Here is an 18,291-nt window from a genome sequence, read left to right as displayed (position 1 = left end):
TCCACTCGTGTGGACGTCTGTCCCAAAGTCCAACCCCCTCGGTTCTCATTTCAGGAAGAAGCGGATCTCACCAACGTTGCTGCTCTGGATCAAAGCTGTTAACGCCACAGCGCCGATTAAAAAAAAAAAGATTCCGCAACGTCCACTCGTGAGCAGGAAAAATCCACGTTTTCTATGTAGTCGGCGGCCGTCCGGACCCACTCGTCTATCCCGGTTTGAGACCTCGAAACATGGACTGGACGGTGAGCAGCCGGGCCCTGGTGTGGTGCATCTTGTTGGCGTTGCTTTGCTGCGCTGGTCTCCCACAAAAGGTAAGAGGGCTAACCGGATAAGCTAGCTTAACCTGGGATAACGTTAGCTCGGAGTTTACCCCCTAAACCGCATTTTAACCCAACACAGGCCGGATATCTCGCTTCAGTGTTGATACCGGTCCAAGACAAACATTGTCGTTTATTCAAGTGTGTGTGTGTGTGTGTGTGTGTCTATCCTGCAGAGAATGGTCTTATAGGTTTAGACATGCTGGAAAGATCAGTGTGATAGGTTACTATAGAATTGTGTGTGTGTCTGTATGTGTATAAGTGTGTGTGTTACTCGTTTTTGTTTATCTTCTGGACCTTTTCCAGTATAAACACTTGTCCTCTCAGGACCAGGGACCTTATGGGGACCAAAGCTCAGTCCTACTGAGGCAAACGTCGTTTTTGAGGTCCTAGTTAAGGTTTGGAGTAAGATGTGAGTTGTGGTTCAGTTAAAGTTAGGGTAACACATGGACTGGTCATGGTTAAGGTTCGGGGAAGATGTGAGTTGTGGTGTAAGGTTAAGGTTAAATATAGGGTTAGGCATGAACCGGTTATGGTTGAATTTCAGGCTACAATATGAATTGGGGTTAGGTTAATGTTAGGGTTAGGCACGGTTAAGGTTTGGGTAAGATGTGAGTTGTGGTTAGGTTAAAGTTAGGGTTTCACACGAAATAGTTAAGGTTACCGTTTCGGTTGTGCTGTCCCACAATGAATCGAAGTCAATACAGTTTCCTAACAAGGATAGCTGCACAAACCTGTGTGTGAACCATATGTTTATCATTTTGTTTATCTCTGAACCATATTTACCAGGCAAGCAAATTCAAACTCTTGTTGTGAGGGCTTGGTGATATGGTGTTAATTCTAGTGCTTGTTCACCAGCAGCAGCCTTGAAAATAAACATTATTTGGGGTTCTGCGTGTTGCATGTTGCAGAGGTGGCAATCCAGGCAGCGTAACCTGATGACTGGGTTGTGTTGATAATTCACAGGGTCTTTGATATTGGGCTAAGTAATACATATATACGCTTTGAATTGACATTCTCAGGACAGCAAAAGTAGAGGCTTGATGCAGGAAAGTAGATGGTTCTTACCCGTACCTGTCATCCACACTTGGTTTACACTTTTTTAAAGCCCTCCCTTGAGTTGATTATATCTCTACCTGCCATCTGAACTTACAATCGTAACATAAATCTGGTAGTGGTGTGGCAATATTAGAAATTCATGCTCCACAGTGTTGGTGGCTGGTACAAAACAGAGCTAGCTAACTTGTTGAAACTGATCCAGGTCCCTAGAAAGGCTTGAGGCTGAGACTATTGGCTACCAAGCTACTAAACCACTTCAGCTAGGCAGCAGATTAAAGTAGCTTTATAATCCCCTATCATGTCTCAGGTTCTCCTCTTAGCCAACTAGACTGTCTATTAGAGTAGTGAGGGTGATAGGCTATCTATAGTGTGTGTGTGTGTGTGTGTGTGTGTGTGTGTGTGTGTGTGTGTGTGTGTGTGTGTGTGTGTGTGTGTGTGTGTGTGTGTGTGTGTGTGTGTGTGTGTGTGTGTGTGTGTGTGTGTGTGTGTGTGAGAGAGAGAGAGAGAGTGAGAGAGAGAGAGAATGAGAGAGAGAGAGAATGAGAGAGAGACAAATGTAAAACGTGAACCGTCTGTGGACCCTTCATAACAACACCGATATTCATACTTTTACCTAGTTTTACATTACTATGTGTACAGTTTGTCCATTGTTGACACCACCACCTTGGTTTATCTCTTCAAATTGTTCAGGTTCAGTTTGAACTAAGATATGCTGATTTGGTTAAAAAATATGTTGTGATCTTTGACTATCTTATCACAACAGTAGATTGGCTGTGCTTTGACTGAGTGTGCCTGAGCGACGGCCAACATGTGACACTCGCCCCACTGTAAGCAAGACCACGCAGAGAGCAACTGATAGTGCCTGTGTTGACATGGAGGATTTCAAAATGTCTCTCAACTGTTTTCCGCCAAATAAAAAAAAAAAGACATCAAACAATCACAGACTCTTTGTCTGCTGAGACTGTGAAGGAAATCAAACTTCCTGAGCCCTATAATCATTTACACAACTCAAATTGCCACTTTCGTGATCATCAGGGTGCATTTTGCTCACATTTCCTCATGTGCAGAAAGTTTTTTTTTTTTACTTTGTAAACACGTGTTGCTGCGCTACATCCTCTAGTACAAGTAAAGAGGTGAGATAAATATTTCTTGGTATCTTATCTTGGTTCCTGTGTTGACTCTTGCTTGCTCCAGATGAGTAGATGCTGTGAGCTTGTGCCACTCTTCAGCAGGAATTTAGTTCCAGTTTGGAACCAATTAATATATTTTTGAGTTAAGATTAGGATACTTTTTTTATGAATAATCTCTAGAAATGTGAGATTTTGTCTCTTAAAGACACTGTTATCAGGACTTTAAGGCCTGTGTCTGTATGATTCATGTCTTTACCCTTACAATTCTCATTCCTCTGAGACAAGTGATTTTTACAGCTCAGAACTTGCCAAGACTTCTGTTTCGCCCAGTTCTGCTCTCATTATGTAACTGGCTTACACAACACCAAAATAATTTTGTTTTACACACAGAATAAGGAAGTGAGAGGGAATGCCCCGATGTTCCAGTATTGTGACAAGCTTTATAACTCACCTCCTCAGTTACTCTAAGCAGCCAGACATTGTAAACTAGATGTTTCTGAAGACAAACGCTAAGCAGTATTCAGCAGTTATTGGAATATCAGTGTCCATCCAAAACAAGCAGACTAACAGATGTTCACAAAGTTATTTGCTTGCGAAACCAGAAAGCCTGACAGAGGCTATAGCGGGGCTTTCAGGGGGTGGGGGCATATTAGTTATGATTCTTTCAGTGCAGTTGTGTGATGCTCACAGCTTTGCAGGCAACCCAGTGGGAACAGTCGCAGGTGCACAATATTGACTCAAATGCTTGTATAAGATGTGAGACTACCACAGGGGTTCTTTAGGCAAATGTGGAAAGACTCTGTCTCTTTGTGTGAAAAGTGCAGTTCATGAGATTGTCTTTGCCTCTGTTTCTGTCTGGCCAGTTACCACATGCAAGCATTTTCCCAAATTTAAACTGAAGAAGACGTAGGGAGACTGAAGTGAGATTCGGAAAATACCCACCCACTCCCCTCAGATTGTCTGGTCCCAGTTAGTTATTGGTTTTGTAAGGAAACATGACCAGGAGGAAACACCCTGAGTGGTGATGTTTGTGCTCACTGTACCACATACTGAGGCTCGATTTAATAGCTCTGGCCGATTTGTTTGTGTTTGGCGTAATTGCACTTCCACCCATCTTTCTTAAATCCTAGATAAATGCTCAGAAGTGTGTGTTAGTAATTAGAAACTGGTCATCTACATTATATGTAAGGGGCTATTTACATTACCCCCTGGGGACCTGTTCAGAGGGATTAGCCAGGGGTGTTGATTAATACTGGGATGATTCAGCATGAGATCATTTCAGAGCTGATCCTAATCGTAGGCAACTGAAAGGGGCTGATGTCAGATCATAAGTTGGATGGGAATCAGTTTGAAAAGTATATCATGGACAACTGTTAGATTTTTTGAGCTGCTTTCAGAGTCTACAACTCTTTTATATGTGAAGCTTGTGTGTTCTTGTTGCTTATCATTTTGAAGAAGAAAAGTAAATGTTGGGCTGAGGTCATCTGATTTTCTTTGGTTTGGTGGTCAGTCACAGCTCTCAGGCTCCACCACTGGAACTCTTCCTGCACGACTGGTGGTTATCAAGAGCAATGTTTTTAGAATTCCATAGTGGGTGAGTGGAGCACAGGTCACCCACATACTTGTTAATTCTGGCATAAGCCAAGTCATGAGGGCGGGTCACTTAGCTGCTGTAGTGGTTTTTGGTTCATTTGTTTTCTCTGGGTTTCTTTTGTTTGGTTTTTCCTTTGTGTGTCTCTTGCCTCCTGGTTACATGGACTATCCATGACTGTCTGTCCTACTGAACCCATCCACACTTGTGTTCACATGTCTGCTTATCTTCCCTGTATTTCTGAGTGGGAGTGAAAGATCCTGAAAAAGACAGGTTCCCATATGGCCTGGCAGTTCACTGTTCGCCTGTGCACGGTGAAGATGCAGTGCTCTTTTCACTCAGTTAATTGCAGAATGTATCAAAAAGGCCAAACCATCACTGAAGTGAATGCTGTGTTGTAGTGTGAGTAAAGTATAGAACATGCACATGTGCTCATGGGCAGTTTGCTTGCCTTCTTTGCAGCGCTGTAGCTCCAGCTGTTACTTCAAATCCTCTGACAGAGCTTGTATAGTAGCTAAGCCCCAATCAGTCACCTTGCTAGTCAGTCCCTTCTTAGTATCTTCTTCTTCCACTGTCATTGTAATGTATTGATTTGAGGTTCATTGATTCGTAAAGCAAGCCAAAGGGCCCTGCTGCTTGGGGCAGCGCACCACCCCACTCCCTTCCAGCTAAAGGTAACCATACCAGGGTGATGATAGCAGGTGTCTCTTTCCAGAATGCACTAACATTTGTCACACAAAGGATCGGCTGCAAGATGCCTCCATATCGGTGTGTGAATATTCTTAATCTTTGATCCAGATGTGTGTGTGAAGTTAAATGATGTCTGAGTGATTAGTGGTTGAAGTCATTATTCACAACCCTAATGCAGTTGCACACATTTTAACCGTACCTGTGGATTTAAGTGGGAACCATCATGCTCCCTCATGCCTGTTCACCAACCTTGATTATGTGATCGTTTTAAAGCATATGTATTTTAAATATATTGTATAAATATGTTAGTGCTGAATAGAAATATGGTTGTTTATCACCACATGCATCCTGTTTTATTTTTGTGTGTGTGTCTTTCTGTAGGGGTTCTGCAGTGCCGGCACAGTTTCCCTCCCTGAAAGCCTGCTCTTTGTGTCCACCCTGGATGGAAACCTGCATGCTGTTAACAAGAAATCAGGCTCTATCAAATGGACACTGAAAGAAGGTAAGAGGAGAGCACTAGGGTTGAGTTGTTTGTATGACTGGCTGAAGGCACAGTGTCTTATTCGGGTTACATTTGCAAAAACAAAAAGTGTCCTTGTGTGCCGCCACAGGGAAGAAAATGAGATCCCACTGCCTCTCTCCTCCACCACAGACCAAACTTAAGTGCAGGACCCCTGTTCAATGTAATTGCAGAGTCACCAATATCAACTTTTATAGTTATAAAAAATGTTGTATGTAAAAGCACAATCTGTGTACCCACAACCAAAGTATAAATCAAACAATTCAAACGTGATTCTACTTTTAATACTGCAGTTAAACATTTAATATTCTCTAATACTGTCTAGGGTTTGTTTCCACCACATTTAGTAAAGCCTTCATTTTCAATCATGTTGAGAAACCAACAGATAATCAATGGTTGTTTATTGAAATGCTAATTCCTGTCATTTATTTTGTTAAAGAATTTACCAATGAGGCCTTTCTATTTGTATTTTTAGCTGTAGGAAACATTTCCCAGGATTAAATCTTGTGTTCAAGTCCTACTTGAGGAAAATGCAGCGAGATGTTGCTGTTAGGCATGGAAACAGGTTAATTATTAACGGAGAGAGGGGCAAATATAGCCTGTAATCAAGGTCAAGGGTGGGCAAGGGTAAGCACGTTTGCTGTAGTTTCACCTGCACGTGCAGCATGTGCTGTGGTTAACATGTTAATGTACATGAGAGTAGATTTCATGAGATAAGATTGACTGAAGTGTTATCGGAAAACATATTAAGAAAAACTACTCTTGTTTCTAGAAGGTAATATCTCTAACGCAATATGACATTTGAAGACTCCTCTTTTTTAGATGCAGTTTCTTACATTTTCCTCACTAGTACAATGCTAAAAACTACAGTAGATGAAAGCGGTTTGAGTCTACAAGTCCTGGTTGGCTGCACCTCATTCCCAAATCATTAATAATCAGAAGAGGCCGCTTCCTCCGCATCATCTGTTTTTCTGGAAGAGCTGTTGAATATAAATTTGCAGAGTTCTGCACCAGGCTTTGCACACACCTGTTGTTGTTGTGCTCTAGTCAGGAAACCATACACCTACATGATAATGGGGATGCAGAAATGTTTACCCTGGACCAAGCCGGTACAGCTCAGCCCACATGGGTGTCCTCTCTCTGTTTGCTTGTCACTCCTCGTTGGCGTTGCAAACATGTATTTGTATTTAAGCCAACCATGGTTAATGTCTTATTCTGCAACACAGAAAACCATTGTTTTGTCGCCAGCCGCTGTAATTACATCTAATGAATGCAGATGCTTCTTGAGCACAACAGTCATCCGCATTGGTAATCCTGCCCCCCCACTGCTATTTTGACCCCTTCAGGCACCTCCACACAGATCAGCACCATCTGGTCCACGCCCTGTATGTTCACACTGCAGGGAGCTGTGTGTTTGTCTTCTAGCAGTGAAGGTGTGGTCCTCACACTTTGGCTCTCCTCTTAAAGAGCCATTGTAATTGGTTTAAAGAATCACTTTGGCATTTTTTTTTTACTTCTACGCAATGGCGGACCATTTTCCTCAAAGTATTTTCCCTCCATGCTGCTGCTTTTTGTTATTCATGCCACATGGTATGCAATTCAAACATGATTTGAAGAAAATAACGTATAGGATTACAATTAAAAGAATGGATCAAAGAGAAATATCTGCACTGTCCTTACTTACAACATATCAGTAATATTTTTTTTACTTATTGTCTCTGTCTCTCAGGAAAGTTTCCAATCTCTTAAAGTAGATTTCAAGCAAACCGATTGCCGTTCTCTGATGAAGTCCAGCATAGCAGTGTAGCATTAATTATTTTATACATAACCTAACATTGGGTAATGAAATCTATTAATATGGTGTCTTTCCTCAAGCACCGCTTCATCTCATCGTAGTTCAGTGAGATGTAGATTTAAAATTTCACTTTGCCTCCTCTTAGACTTTTATCTAAAATAATCACAAACTCTTTTTTTTACTCTACAAGGACGACAGTGAATTGTGCTTTCTGGAGTGACCCAGCTGCTTTCATCATCCAGCTGAATTGTCAAATATGATCTCCCTAAATAATCAATTTTTTTGTCCCCATTGATGTTACATGCTTCTTTTATGAGCAGTTTGCCAACATGACTGTTTGCCTTTTCGTGTTTGCCACAGGGGAATCAGTTTCATTTGGACTTTGTCTTCAGTGTGGATGAATGTCACCGGTGTTCATGTCATTCTCTTACACAACAGCCAATAGCCATGGTTTCCATTGTTGTCTAATATTCTTGTCTATCTTGTCTCCTTCACTCTCCTCACAGATCCAGTTCTTCAGGTCCCCACACACGTGGCTGAGTACGTATCATTGAGTTATTTTCTGCATGGGAACACTGGCATATGTCCTCATTCAGTTGGTGAATGCAAATGAATGTAGTAACCTGTTGAGCTTGTCTTGTTTCTGACTCAGACTTATTGCTCAAATACTCTCCCTTTGCTCTGCTTAAGATGTGATGCAGTTTCTTCTTTACTTTCTCCACCAGGCCGGCGTTTCTGCCTGACCCAAATGATGGCAGCCTGTACTCCCTGGGAGGGAAGAACAGCGAAGGCCTCACAGTAAGAGGAAATAAATTAATCACTGATTCTGATCTCCCCTCTTGAGCAAGAAACACTCTTCAGTTCCCTTTTCTATAGTAAAACACCACATGTGTCAGGCTGAAAATAATGCACCCTCATTCTGAAGTTGTAGCTGTGGGGGGCGCATTCAGGATGTTCCCCATATCTACGTTATTACGACATACGCAGTGTTGTGGCTAGCTAACGTGGATTCATGTCTCCCAAACAGAAATTGCCGTTCACTATCCCTGAGTTGGTCCAAGCTTCTCCCTGTCGCAGTTCTGATGGCGTCCTTTACACTGGTATGGCTGCCTCTCAAATAGAAATGATGCCTTTTGACAACATGTGGTTCTGTATGCTGCACGCTCCTTGCCTACTGAGCACTGGCATTTTGAACCATTTGATTGTGAGACTGAAATTAATTGCGGCCATGAATTTCCTTATCCACAAACGTGTGTAGTCCATGTCCCAGTGCGTCTCCTCACATGAATGAGGCTGGTGTTATCTGGCTTTGACAGAATACATTGCGGTACCTTTCTCTTCCACTCAACCTCCGACCACAGCCTGTGCTCTTTTGAATTTACAACAGCTAGCGGAGGATAGTGGGTGACATTTGCCTCCCTACTGTCGTGATCGGTGAAGCTTTTGTTTTATTCAACTGACACTGCTGCCAGGATAAAAAATGATTGGCGAAGCAAAGGTCTGAAAAGGCTACAGGTTGTGATGGTCGCTCTTTAAACCTCAGTTTGAGGAAATGCTTAGGCCAAATCTTACTCCTCAGAGAATCCCACAGTTATTAAAATGTTTGAATCGAAGAGGTTGCTTCCCTATTTATGGTTTTTATGTTAATCTGTAATAGTTATGTATGATTAGCGTATGATTGCCGCTCCCTGGATTGACAGTTGAGATGACAAAAGACAAAAGAGGACGTGGGATGATCGTTTAACGATAGAATGGTAACACCCATCACTGTGAAGGTTAAATGGCTGCATGTTATTCTGCTTGGCTGGGCTTGTACATTGTGCTCCCATTTGGTCAGTTTGACAGTTTCCTGAAAATAGCCACATCAGTTTTCTTTAGATAGGTTTAAATCAGAAATGTTTTTGGTGTGATTAGACCTCAGATAAAACACCACAAATATCTCTCTCCCAGGGCAGACATGCATGCAGTGGGTGTCAGTTTTCAGAGTAGATAAAGGTAGCAGCAGCTAACCCAGAATTATACTGTCAAATAAAGTAGGCCCGAGCTAAATGGCAACAAATTAAAAAGTTGAATATCAGTTTATTGATAATTATCCTGATAAATATCACATTACTATTTAAATTACAAGTTTAAAGACTGACTCCTGAGTCAGTTTACTAGTTTTTAAACTCTTCTAAACAGAGATGGACAGAAAACATTTCACTAATCTGAGGTTTATCAATTATTATACATCCTGTGTTTTTGTACCTCATATAAACATTATATTGATAAATTTGACTTTTTATACTTTTTTCTATTGATGAAAATAATTGTACTAATGTACTTGTGCTTTTGCCAGGAACAATATGAATGCTATAATTGTAAGGGTGGATAATTTTTCTGTGTGCTTGTCTATGTGATCATAAACAGGTAAGAAGCAAGACTTGTGGTATGTGGTGGACCTGTTGACTGGTGAGAAACAACAGACCCTGACTTCATCCTTTGCTGAGATGCTGTGTCCCTCTTCATCCCTTCTTTATCTGGGACGCACAGGTAAAAACTGACTTTATTTCAACCCAATCAGCTATTGACTTGATTTGGCTAATCAACACGCCTATTTATCTTTCATGCTCTAACTCCAGATTGCAAACAATGACACCTCTAAGCAGGTATACCCAGTTTTTTTTTTTAACATGGGTAAACCTGCCGAAAAGGCAATTTACTCTTCTCCCATTGCCAGTAGAGGAGTTTGCCTTTTTGTTTTTCCCCTGGTGAGTCATGTTTGACGTCATGAAGGTGCCGGAATATGAGAAGTTCTCTGTCCTTGCTGTTCCAGGGTGTTTCCTAGAAAAACGATAAGCACACAAACATTTATGGCTATTTACGTGCCAACACGCATATGTTCAATGCGCGCCATAATGTTGAGTAGACAAAGTGCTGCCTCAGCATCTAGACTGCTAAAATATAGAAGAACAAATAAGTCTTCTTCAGAGTAGTTTCACCTGGAAGTGAATGCTGATTGTTTCCATTCCCATTGCAGACAAAAGCCAAATGTTAGTGTGTTTTTTGATCAGTGGAAAAGGGGCTTTATTTACAACCAACCCCCCAATTTGCTCCTGCAGTGCTTAACATCTGAGAATGATGGGACAGTAATTGCAGCCTTGCAAACTGAATACTTACACCACATATGCAGGATTGTGTTTCACAGTTGCTCCACATATCTTATTCTGTGAATCCCTATCTGAGCAAAAGTAAATTAACAGCACTTTGCATTTACACCCAGAAATGGATACTCGGAGCCGGGCTTTTGAATGTGTTACATAAGGAAAGAAGTAGAAATGTTGTTCCCGTGTCGATAAATCTCTGTTGTTCATCTGCTTGTTAGAGTATACCATCACCATGTATGACACTAAGAGTAGAGAGCTGCGCTGGAATGCCACCTATTCAGACTATGCCTCCACCCTTCCTGATGATGACACTAAATACAGTAAGACCCTCAGACACTCTGCCACATCTGTAGCTGTAGTTTCCGTCAGACGGTGCCAATCACATGTCCACTCTTTGGCTCCCCACAGAGATGGCTCATTTTGTGTCCAACGGCGATGGCCTTGTGGTGACCGTGGACAGTGAATCTGGAGACGTTCAGTGGGTTCAGAACTACAACTCTCCAGTGGTGGCCATGTACATCTGGCAGCGCGAGGGCCTCCGCAAAGTTCCCCACACTAACGTGGCCGTGGAAACCCTGCGTTACCTCACTTTCATGTCAGGAGAGGTCGGCCGCATTACGCAGTGGAAATACCCATTTCCCAAAGAGAAGAAGCCAAAGAATAAGTTCATGTAAGCAGACTGAGTGTAATGACTGACTGAGGTCCGTCTATGTGGGCTTTTATTTTTATGATTGTTATGACTTTTTTCATTTGTATTTTACTTTATAAGATATCAGCTAAAACAATAATTGTTTTGTACTTTTGTAGAACTTTTTTCAATCCTAGATTCACACTGCAGCACTGTATTCTTCTTATATATTGTGTTCACACCTGCTTCTGCTGAAAATGACACAGGACTTTCAGTGGTTGATTCACTGTGAAGATTTGATCTATTTAGGGAAGTGACAAGGAACTCGAAAACTCTTGCGAATTTCGAATTGGTAATGGTGAATGTACTCACTGTTCTCGCGATTGTATTAATAGAAGTATCACTCATGTATTATCACGAAGAAGGTACTTTTGCACTAATGTTGCCAATTGTTGGACTGTGTTTGTTCTCTTCAAGGGCCACTTTGTATGTGGGTAAATACTCTACCAGTCTGTACGCCTCTCCCTCCCTGGTGCATGATGGAGTCACTGTGGTGGTGAGTGACAGTTGCATGTGTATTTTCATTGAAGCAAGAGTGGTTCATTTACATTGAGACATGAAGATGAAACATAATAAACAAACAAATATGTTTGAGTTTAGTAATTTATCTCCTTTCCTTTGTAATTTATCTCCTTTTTACAATGTTTGGTAATTACTCTTCACTTTTGGTGAGTGGTTTCTAGGTATGCCAGTGAGTTTGTATGCGTACATCCTGTTTCATTTGTGTCATAGCTTGCCCCGGCTCAAGTCAACCTGGTCACAAGCCTTTTTTCCCTGGAATAGTAGTTTACCGCTCTTAAAGAATACCATTGCTTTTTCTTTCTTATTTAGAGACATCTGGTAGGAAAATCATCTGAGCTCCTAAAAAGTTTTGTGTGTGTGTATCCACAGCCTCGTGGCAGCACCTTTCCCATGCTGGAGGGTCCTAATAGCAAGGAAACTGAAGAGGACAAGGAGTGTGTCATCACACCCAGCACCAGTGTCAAGTTCAAACCTGCGCTTCGGGAGCAAAACCGCATCAACTTCATGAGGAACTACCTGCTCCTAATAGGTATTAGAATAGTCGATACTGTAAAGATGTAAATAACAGGTCGTCTAATTGTCGTGTAGCTTCACTGTCAATCTTACCTGTTATACTGAAGACCGGACTTTCACTACCATCACCCAGAAAGTCTTAAGCTTCACTTTAGCAATTTATTTGGAAATATTATATATAAAGAAAATCCTGCTAAATGGTAATTACTGTGTGTTTAAAACTTCTCATTACTATTCATTGCATGTTGAAGTTTTGGCTGATGATTGCTCTGTTGCACTTTGATTGTTACACTGAGACTGCCCTCTGCTGGTTGCTGTGTATAACAACAAAGGTTTTTGGGTCAGACAAAGGCCCATGATTCAGCTGCTCTTGATGATTGCATTTCAGGTCATCATGAGACGCCCCCTGAAGCTCACACCAAGATCCTGGAGAAGTTCCCCGACAGCTTCCCTCGCAATCAAGGCAACGTCATCCCACCCACCACTGACAAGAAAGTAGAGGAGGTCTGTGTCAGAGTGTGATACTTGAGATATTTGGCTAGATGTTTTTACAGATAAAACCAAGCATGTGCAGGTTTTCTCAATCTTTTCCTCCTTGTCCTCACTTCTGCCACCCCCCCTCCCTTCCACCATGTTGTAGAAGGTGAATGATAGTGGTATGGATGACGGTCCCCCTTCTCCTCTGCCTGAAACATCAATCCAAGAACCTGGGGCTGGTGGTCGCACCGTGCGTCCAGAAGCTCCCATGGACTCTATGCTCAAAGACATGGCCACAATCATCTTCTCCACCTTCCTACTGGCTGGATGGGTGGCCTTTGTGATCACCTACCCTCAAGTAAGTTCGACATCACCACCTAGTGGACTGTTGCATAGCTGCCACCACTGAAAGTAGATGGATGTAAACTGTCATTTTAGGAAATATGTTATATCCTTCCAAAGGGTCACATAATGAATCTGGGGGTGGTGAGATGATTGATGGGATAGGGGGGGGAATTAAAGTTTTACTTCGTTAATTTGTTTTCATATTTGTCTTATCTCTGATCTTTATCAGAGTTAAGGCCCCACACATATTTTTAGTGGAGAAAACTGTTTAGTGAAACTAATAACTCAATAACATCTGAAACCTGACAAGGGTCCCCAACGTACAATATTTTCCTGCGAGATGTTGTGGGAGTAGAAGTATTATGTAGGATCAAATAGAAAAAGTACCTTAAATTGTACTTAAGTACTGTACTGGGGTGATAGAAAATACAATAGTTTGTGGTCACCAATAAGTCCTGAAGTAGCTCCAGTGTTCATTACCAGTATTACACATGTCAAATGTCTCGGTGGACCAAATAAAATACCAACAACTTCACACACACCTAGTTTTGTTATTTTAGAATTAGACACAGTGTTCTTTTCTCTCGCCACAGAGTGTTAACAAGCAGCAGCAGCTGCAGCACCAGGAGTTCCAGAGACAGATGGAGGAAAGGTTGGACCTGCTCCAGAGACAGCAGCCGTTTCCCCCTGCAGACGTGGGATTGGCCCCAGACAGCGACTACCTGGAGGTGGCCCGCACTCGCTCCGAATGCTCAGACCACAGCAGCCCCAACGTCACCCCCCGCGCCTCCAACCACTCCAATCTGTCTGTGTCTGAGTTGGGCAGTTCGGCCAATGAGCATGAAGATGGAGGTAAAATTTGAGAGGGATTAAAATTGCATTCCCACTGGTTGTGTCTATTCTAAATTCATAATATAATAAAAACTGTTTCAAACCAGTTCTCACTGTTTAAATGTATCTTGCAGAGGAAGACTCAAATATTGTCCGAGTGGGCAACATAACTTTTCATCCCAAAGAGGTCTTGGGTCATGGTGCTGAAGGTACCATTGTATACAAGTAAGTCTGAACAACTCATCAATAGTTCTTCAAAACTTTTGGTAAATTTGTTAAACACTGAAGAACATTACAATGTTGTATTTCCATTCTTTCTCCACAAGGGGTCAGTTTGACAACCGTCCAGTGGCAGTGAAGAGAATTCTCCCAGAGTGCTTCAGCTTTGCAGACAGAGAGGTTCAGCTGCTGAGGGAGTCGGACGAGCACCCAAATGTCATCCGCTACTTCTGCACCGAGAGGGACCGTCAGTTCCAGTACATCGCCATAGAGCTGTGTGCTGCTTCGCTTCAGGAGGTAATGAATGGCTTTTTGAATCAATCACTAAGTAGATCACCTCAGTATTTCTTTGGAAGTAATTGTGTGTTTTTCTGCGAAATTCAAGTATTTTGGTTTTAGCAGCTTTATTTCAGTTAATGTTTTCATAATGCTGCACTACCTTTTCTGTGTCATTAGCACACAGGTGTATTGTAAGTGGGGGGGAGGGGTAGCCACAACTATTTGTCTTTTGTCAATGTTATTATTCACAGAGCATTAATAAATAAAATAAAACACCTTCCATGGTAAATTTAATTTAATAAATCTCGTGTTTTAACTTCCTGATTGTCGTCTTTATCTTTCTAGTATGTGGAGAGGAATGATTTTGACCGTCATGGACTAGAGCCAGTCGTGCTGCTTCAGCAGACCATGTCAGGACTGGCACATCTGCACTCTCTCAACATAGGTATCCATCTGTGAATATGAACTGACTTTCACATTCTCATTATTATTGGGTTATATATAACCAAACTATAAATACACCACTGACGTAGCTGACACCATGTGTTTTACTCCTCTCACGTTCATCCTTCAGTCCACCGAGACCTGAAACCACACAACATCCTGGTGTCCATGCCCAACGCCCATGGTCGGGTCCGGGCCATGATTTCAGACTTCGGCTTGTGTAAGAAGCTCGCAGTGGGCCGCCACAGTTTCAGTAGACGGTCTGGGGTGCCAGGCACTGAGGGCTGGATCGCTCCTGAGGTTCTCAGTGAGGACTGCAAAGACAACCCGGTGAGTCATGGTCAGGGTCTGACAATCATTTGCCCGGGGATAGTAAACGTTTATGCCGGGGAGGTTGATTGACCAGACACCGGCCCAGAGTCATTTTGTTCAGCTTCATCACATGCAACTCTTCCTTTTTACTTTCCCTCACAGACGTGCGCTGTTGATATCTTCTCTGCTGGTTGTGTGTTTTACTACGTGGTGTCTCTGGGAAGCCACCCTTTTGGCAAGTCTCTGCAGAGGCAAGCAAACATTCTGCTCGGCACCTACAGCCTCGATCATCTACAGACTGACAAACACGGTGAGGATCGAACTTCTGGTTTTGTTGTCTCTGATGAATTCCAGATTAGTATAACAATAGGGTAGCGTGCATGTGTTTGGTACAAATTTTGGGATTCTTATTTGGTGACTAAAATATATGATTGTTTGTGTGACTTACAGGGGACATTGTAGCCAGAGATCTAATAGAGCAGATGTTGAGCATGGAGCCCCACCGGAGGCCCTCAGCTGAGAGCGTTCTCAAGCATCCTTTCTTCTGGATCCTGGAGAAGGAGCTGCAGTTCTTCCAGGTCACTTTTTTTGAACTCCTCTGCCAGTTTCACTGCTTATTCTAAAGATCACATTTTTAAGGCTGCCCCCAGATGTGTATAAACTTCTGCTTTCACAAATCACATCTTGTACTCCTGGGCTTCTTCAAACTTGTTTTAATCCACATTTTTCATTTATAAACTTCATCACAAATCCAGCCTGTTTTAATTAAATCTGGAGAGTGATGCCAGACTGTCTTTATCGTACTGTGTAAATAGCTCATTCTTCACAAGCCAACAATTCCAAATGATTGCAGGATGTGTAAAAATCATCCTCTTTACAGCCAAATATGAACCTGGTGAACTTCTTCAATTTACAAGCATGTTGCTGAAGGTGTAAACCTTCAGTTATAGAAATGTGAACCATTTTCTTCTAAATTAGAGACTTCCTGTATAATAACAGCTTTTGTCTGCCATAGTCGTTGAAACTCACACACTTTCTTTCTTTGTGGTTGCTCGCAGGATGTAAGTGACAGAATAGAAAAGGAGCTGCTGGACGGACCAATCGTGAGACAGCTGGAGAGAGGGGGGAGAGCTGTTGTCAAGGGTGACTGGAGAGAGCACATCACAGTGCCTCTGCAGACAGGTATGACACTGGCTGAAAGTGAAACATGTCAAATACAAGCACCAGGAGCCACATGGTGGAAAGTAGTCCTGTTTGTTGCCTTGCATGAAACTTGGGTTTAAAGTAATGCACTGCACAAATTTACATTATTATCATAGAGGTAGTTGGAGGAATACTTAGCTACAAGCCTGATGTACATTTGTAAGAGCACTGAATCATGCCACTAGTACATAAGTGTGTTGGTGATCCGACTGCATTGCCACCCACCCAGTGTCACCACCCTATGATATTTTCTTTTACTACTTATCTCTGAACTTTGCACTTTGTTTTATTGATGAATAAAACCAATGGCCCAGATAGTCATGGTTAGCATTTTTGTTTTGAAGGTACAAGTTGATAAATGTGAGCTTATGATGTTATATAGTCGTATATATGATAACTACATAGTATTAAGGTATTCTCCAACATTTACAAAATACCTTTATTAATACTAGCTAATTGTTTTATACTTCACACATTTTTATTGTTGACCATTTGAAGTATCACAGACATCAGATGTTATCTGGATTAAACACAAAACCAACACATCTCACCTTTCTGTTCTTACAATTCCAAAATTTCACTGATCAGTCAGTTTGACTTCTTCAGGTAAATGATGAATAAAAACACAGCTGGGTCATATCAGCATTTCCTGATTTCCTTTCTCTTTCCCTGGCAGATCTGCGTAAATTTCGCTCTTATAAGGGTGGGTCGGTCAGAGACCTGTTGCGTGCAATGAGAAACAAGGTAAGCGTGTATTCTCGTAGCTACTATTTGGTGCTAAAATGAAACTGTTTTCTACCTTCAGATTTAATGTGTTACCTTCCTCGACAGAAACACCATTACCGAGAGTTGCCTGCTGAGGTACAGGAGACTTTGGGCTCTATACCAGATGACTTTGTCTCCTACTTCACCTCCCGCTTCCCCCACCTGCTGATGCACACCTACCTGGCCATGTGGACCTGTGCGCCTGAGAGGCCGTTCCTGCCTTACTACTCTACTGCAGTGCAGCCTGCAAAAACACAGGCCCAGCACACACACCAAGGGCCACAAAGACAAAATGAGCAAAGCGCTCAACACCTGCCAACACACACATCACCAACCGTGTCACAGCCCCTGGAACCTGCACATTCATCCCAGCCAGTGCAGGTCTGTCACGTAACGCCGGCTGAATCCGTACCCTCCACCTCACCGGAGGAGCCTGTATCTTCACATTTGCCAGTTCAAACTGTGAGGCCAGAAGCGTCCGCACCATCAACTGACTGGCACAGTCAAACAGTGAACTCCACATTTGCCCCAGAGATGCAAAGAGAATCCATTCAGTCTGAAATGCACACACTGCCAAATCCTCCTACACTGGACAATGATCCAGTGTGAACTGGAGTCACTCGGACCCAGCACAGACAGGAGCATTGCCTTTTATAGAGTGGACAAATCGTGGGGCGTAGTTTCTGAGCTTTGAGCGGGTGAGGACCAGGCCTGCAGTGCCTGGGATCCACTGCCAGGAGCAGCAGCTGCACCTCTCTGGTTTAAGTGCCTTCTGCTCACCGGGGTCAAAATGTTCCCCAACAGAACCGTCCATAAGTCTGCCTCTGCCCAGACGAAGTCAGACACCCAGGAGGGTGTGGGTGGACAATTTCTTGTACCTGGACTGAGCAAAAACATGCCGGGGTATTGTTGAACATGTGGGTAATTTTATTGTGCAATGTTGTATTTCTGAGTGAGCCTGGTCACTGCACAGTGGCTATATGTATATTTTTGTATAGACTGATTCAAAACTTGAATCATCGATGATAAATCATTTATTGTGGCCGATGTGCCTTGTTTTTTTTGGTTTGTTTTTTTAACATCACTGTGCTATATGGGTACAGATCTTTAAAAATTGAATATGCTAAATGTGCTTAATTCCACTTAATGCTGCTAGACCGCTTCTCTTTTGTCAATTAAGACTTTTGTGCTGACTCATTGAGAGTCCAGTAAGCGTGGACTGTTCCAAAGGGTGTTCAGGGCGTTGTCTGAATACAGTAGGTGATTTTATCTTCATGTGATTATGTAATCAAATGAGTTTAGGGGTCAGGCTGCAGAAAGCTTGTGTATGATTATTTCTCAAAGGGTCTCAAAGTGAAGTTGATGACATGCATATTAAATTCTATTTTTTTATACTAAGACTGTGTTTTCACGTTGATTTTGATGCATTTTAAAATGGGAATGAG

General features: G+C 42.3%; 1 protein-coding gene across 1 annotated transcript; it reads left to right on the top strand.

Annotated features, from left to right (window-relative positions):
• Positions 1 to 63: 63 nt before the first annotated feature.
• ern1 (endoplasmic reticulum to nucleus signaling 1) lies at positions 64 to 18,244 on the top strand. Its single transcript, XM_035181550.2, has 22 exons — positions 64 to 311; positions 5,169 to 5,289; positions 7,609 to 7,642; positions 7,828 to 7,900; positions 8,130 to 8,202; positions 9,512 to 9,634; positions 10,467 to 10,568; positions 10,657 to 10,918; positions 11,354 to 11,432; positions 11,828 to 11,987; positions 12,360 to 12,475; positions 12,612 to 12,806; positions 13,387 to 13,645; positions 13,759 to 13,849; positions 13,951 to 14,140; positions 14,468 to 14,567; positions 14,697 to 14,896; positions 15,041 to 15,188; positions 15,329 to 15,456; positions 15,937 to 16,060; positions 16,758 to 16,825; positions 16,913 to 18,244. The coding sequence occupies exons 1-22, from the start codon at positions 231 to 233 to the stop codon at positions 17,453 to 17,455; spliced, it is 3,270 nt and encodes a 1,089-aa protein (XP_035037441.1). The 5' UTR covers positions 64 to 230; the 3' UTR covers positions 17,456 to 18,244.
• The last annotated feature ends 47 nt before the right edge of the window (positions 18,245 to 18,291 follow it).

The sequence above is a fragment of the Hippoglossus stenolepis genome, chromosome 16 (genome assembly GCF_022539355.2).
Source record: "Hippoglossus stenolepis isolate QCI-W04-F060 chromosome 16, HSTE1.2, whole genome shotgun sequence".
Lineage (NCBI taxonomy): Eukaryota > Metazoa > Chordata > Actinopteri > Pleuronectiformes > Pleuronectidae > Hippoglossus > Hippoglossus stenolepis.
Note: the sequence above shows the minus strand (reverse complement) of the source record. Positions and strands in the feature narration are given on the sequence as shown.

Coding starts and splice junctions, on each gene's coding strand:
- ern1 (XM_035181550.2), top strand. CDS start 231: ATGGACTGGACGGTGAGCAGCCGGGCCCTGGTGTGGTGCATCTTGTTG. Junction 7,643..7,827: donor GTCCCCACACACGTGGCTGA/GTACGTATCATT, acceptor TTTCTCCACCAG/GCCGGCGTTTCTGCCTGACC. Junction 14,897..15,040: donor AGGACTGCAAAGACAACCCG/GTGAGTCATGGT, acceptor TTTCCCTCACAG/ACGTGCGCTGTTGATATCTT.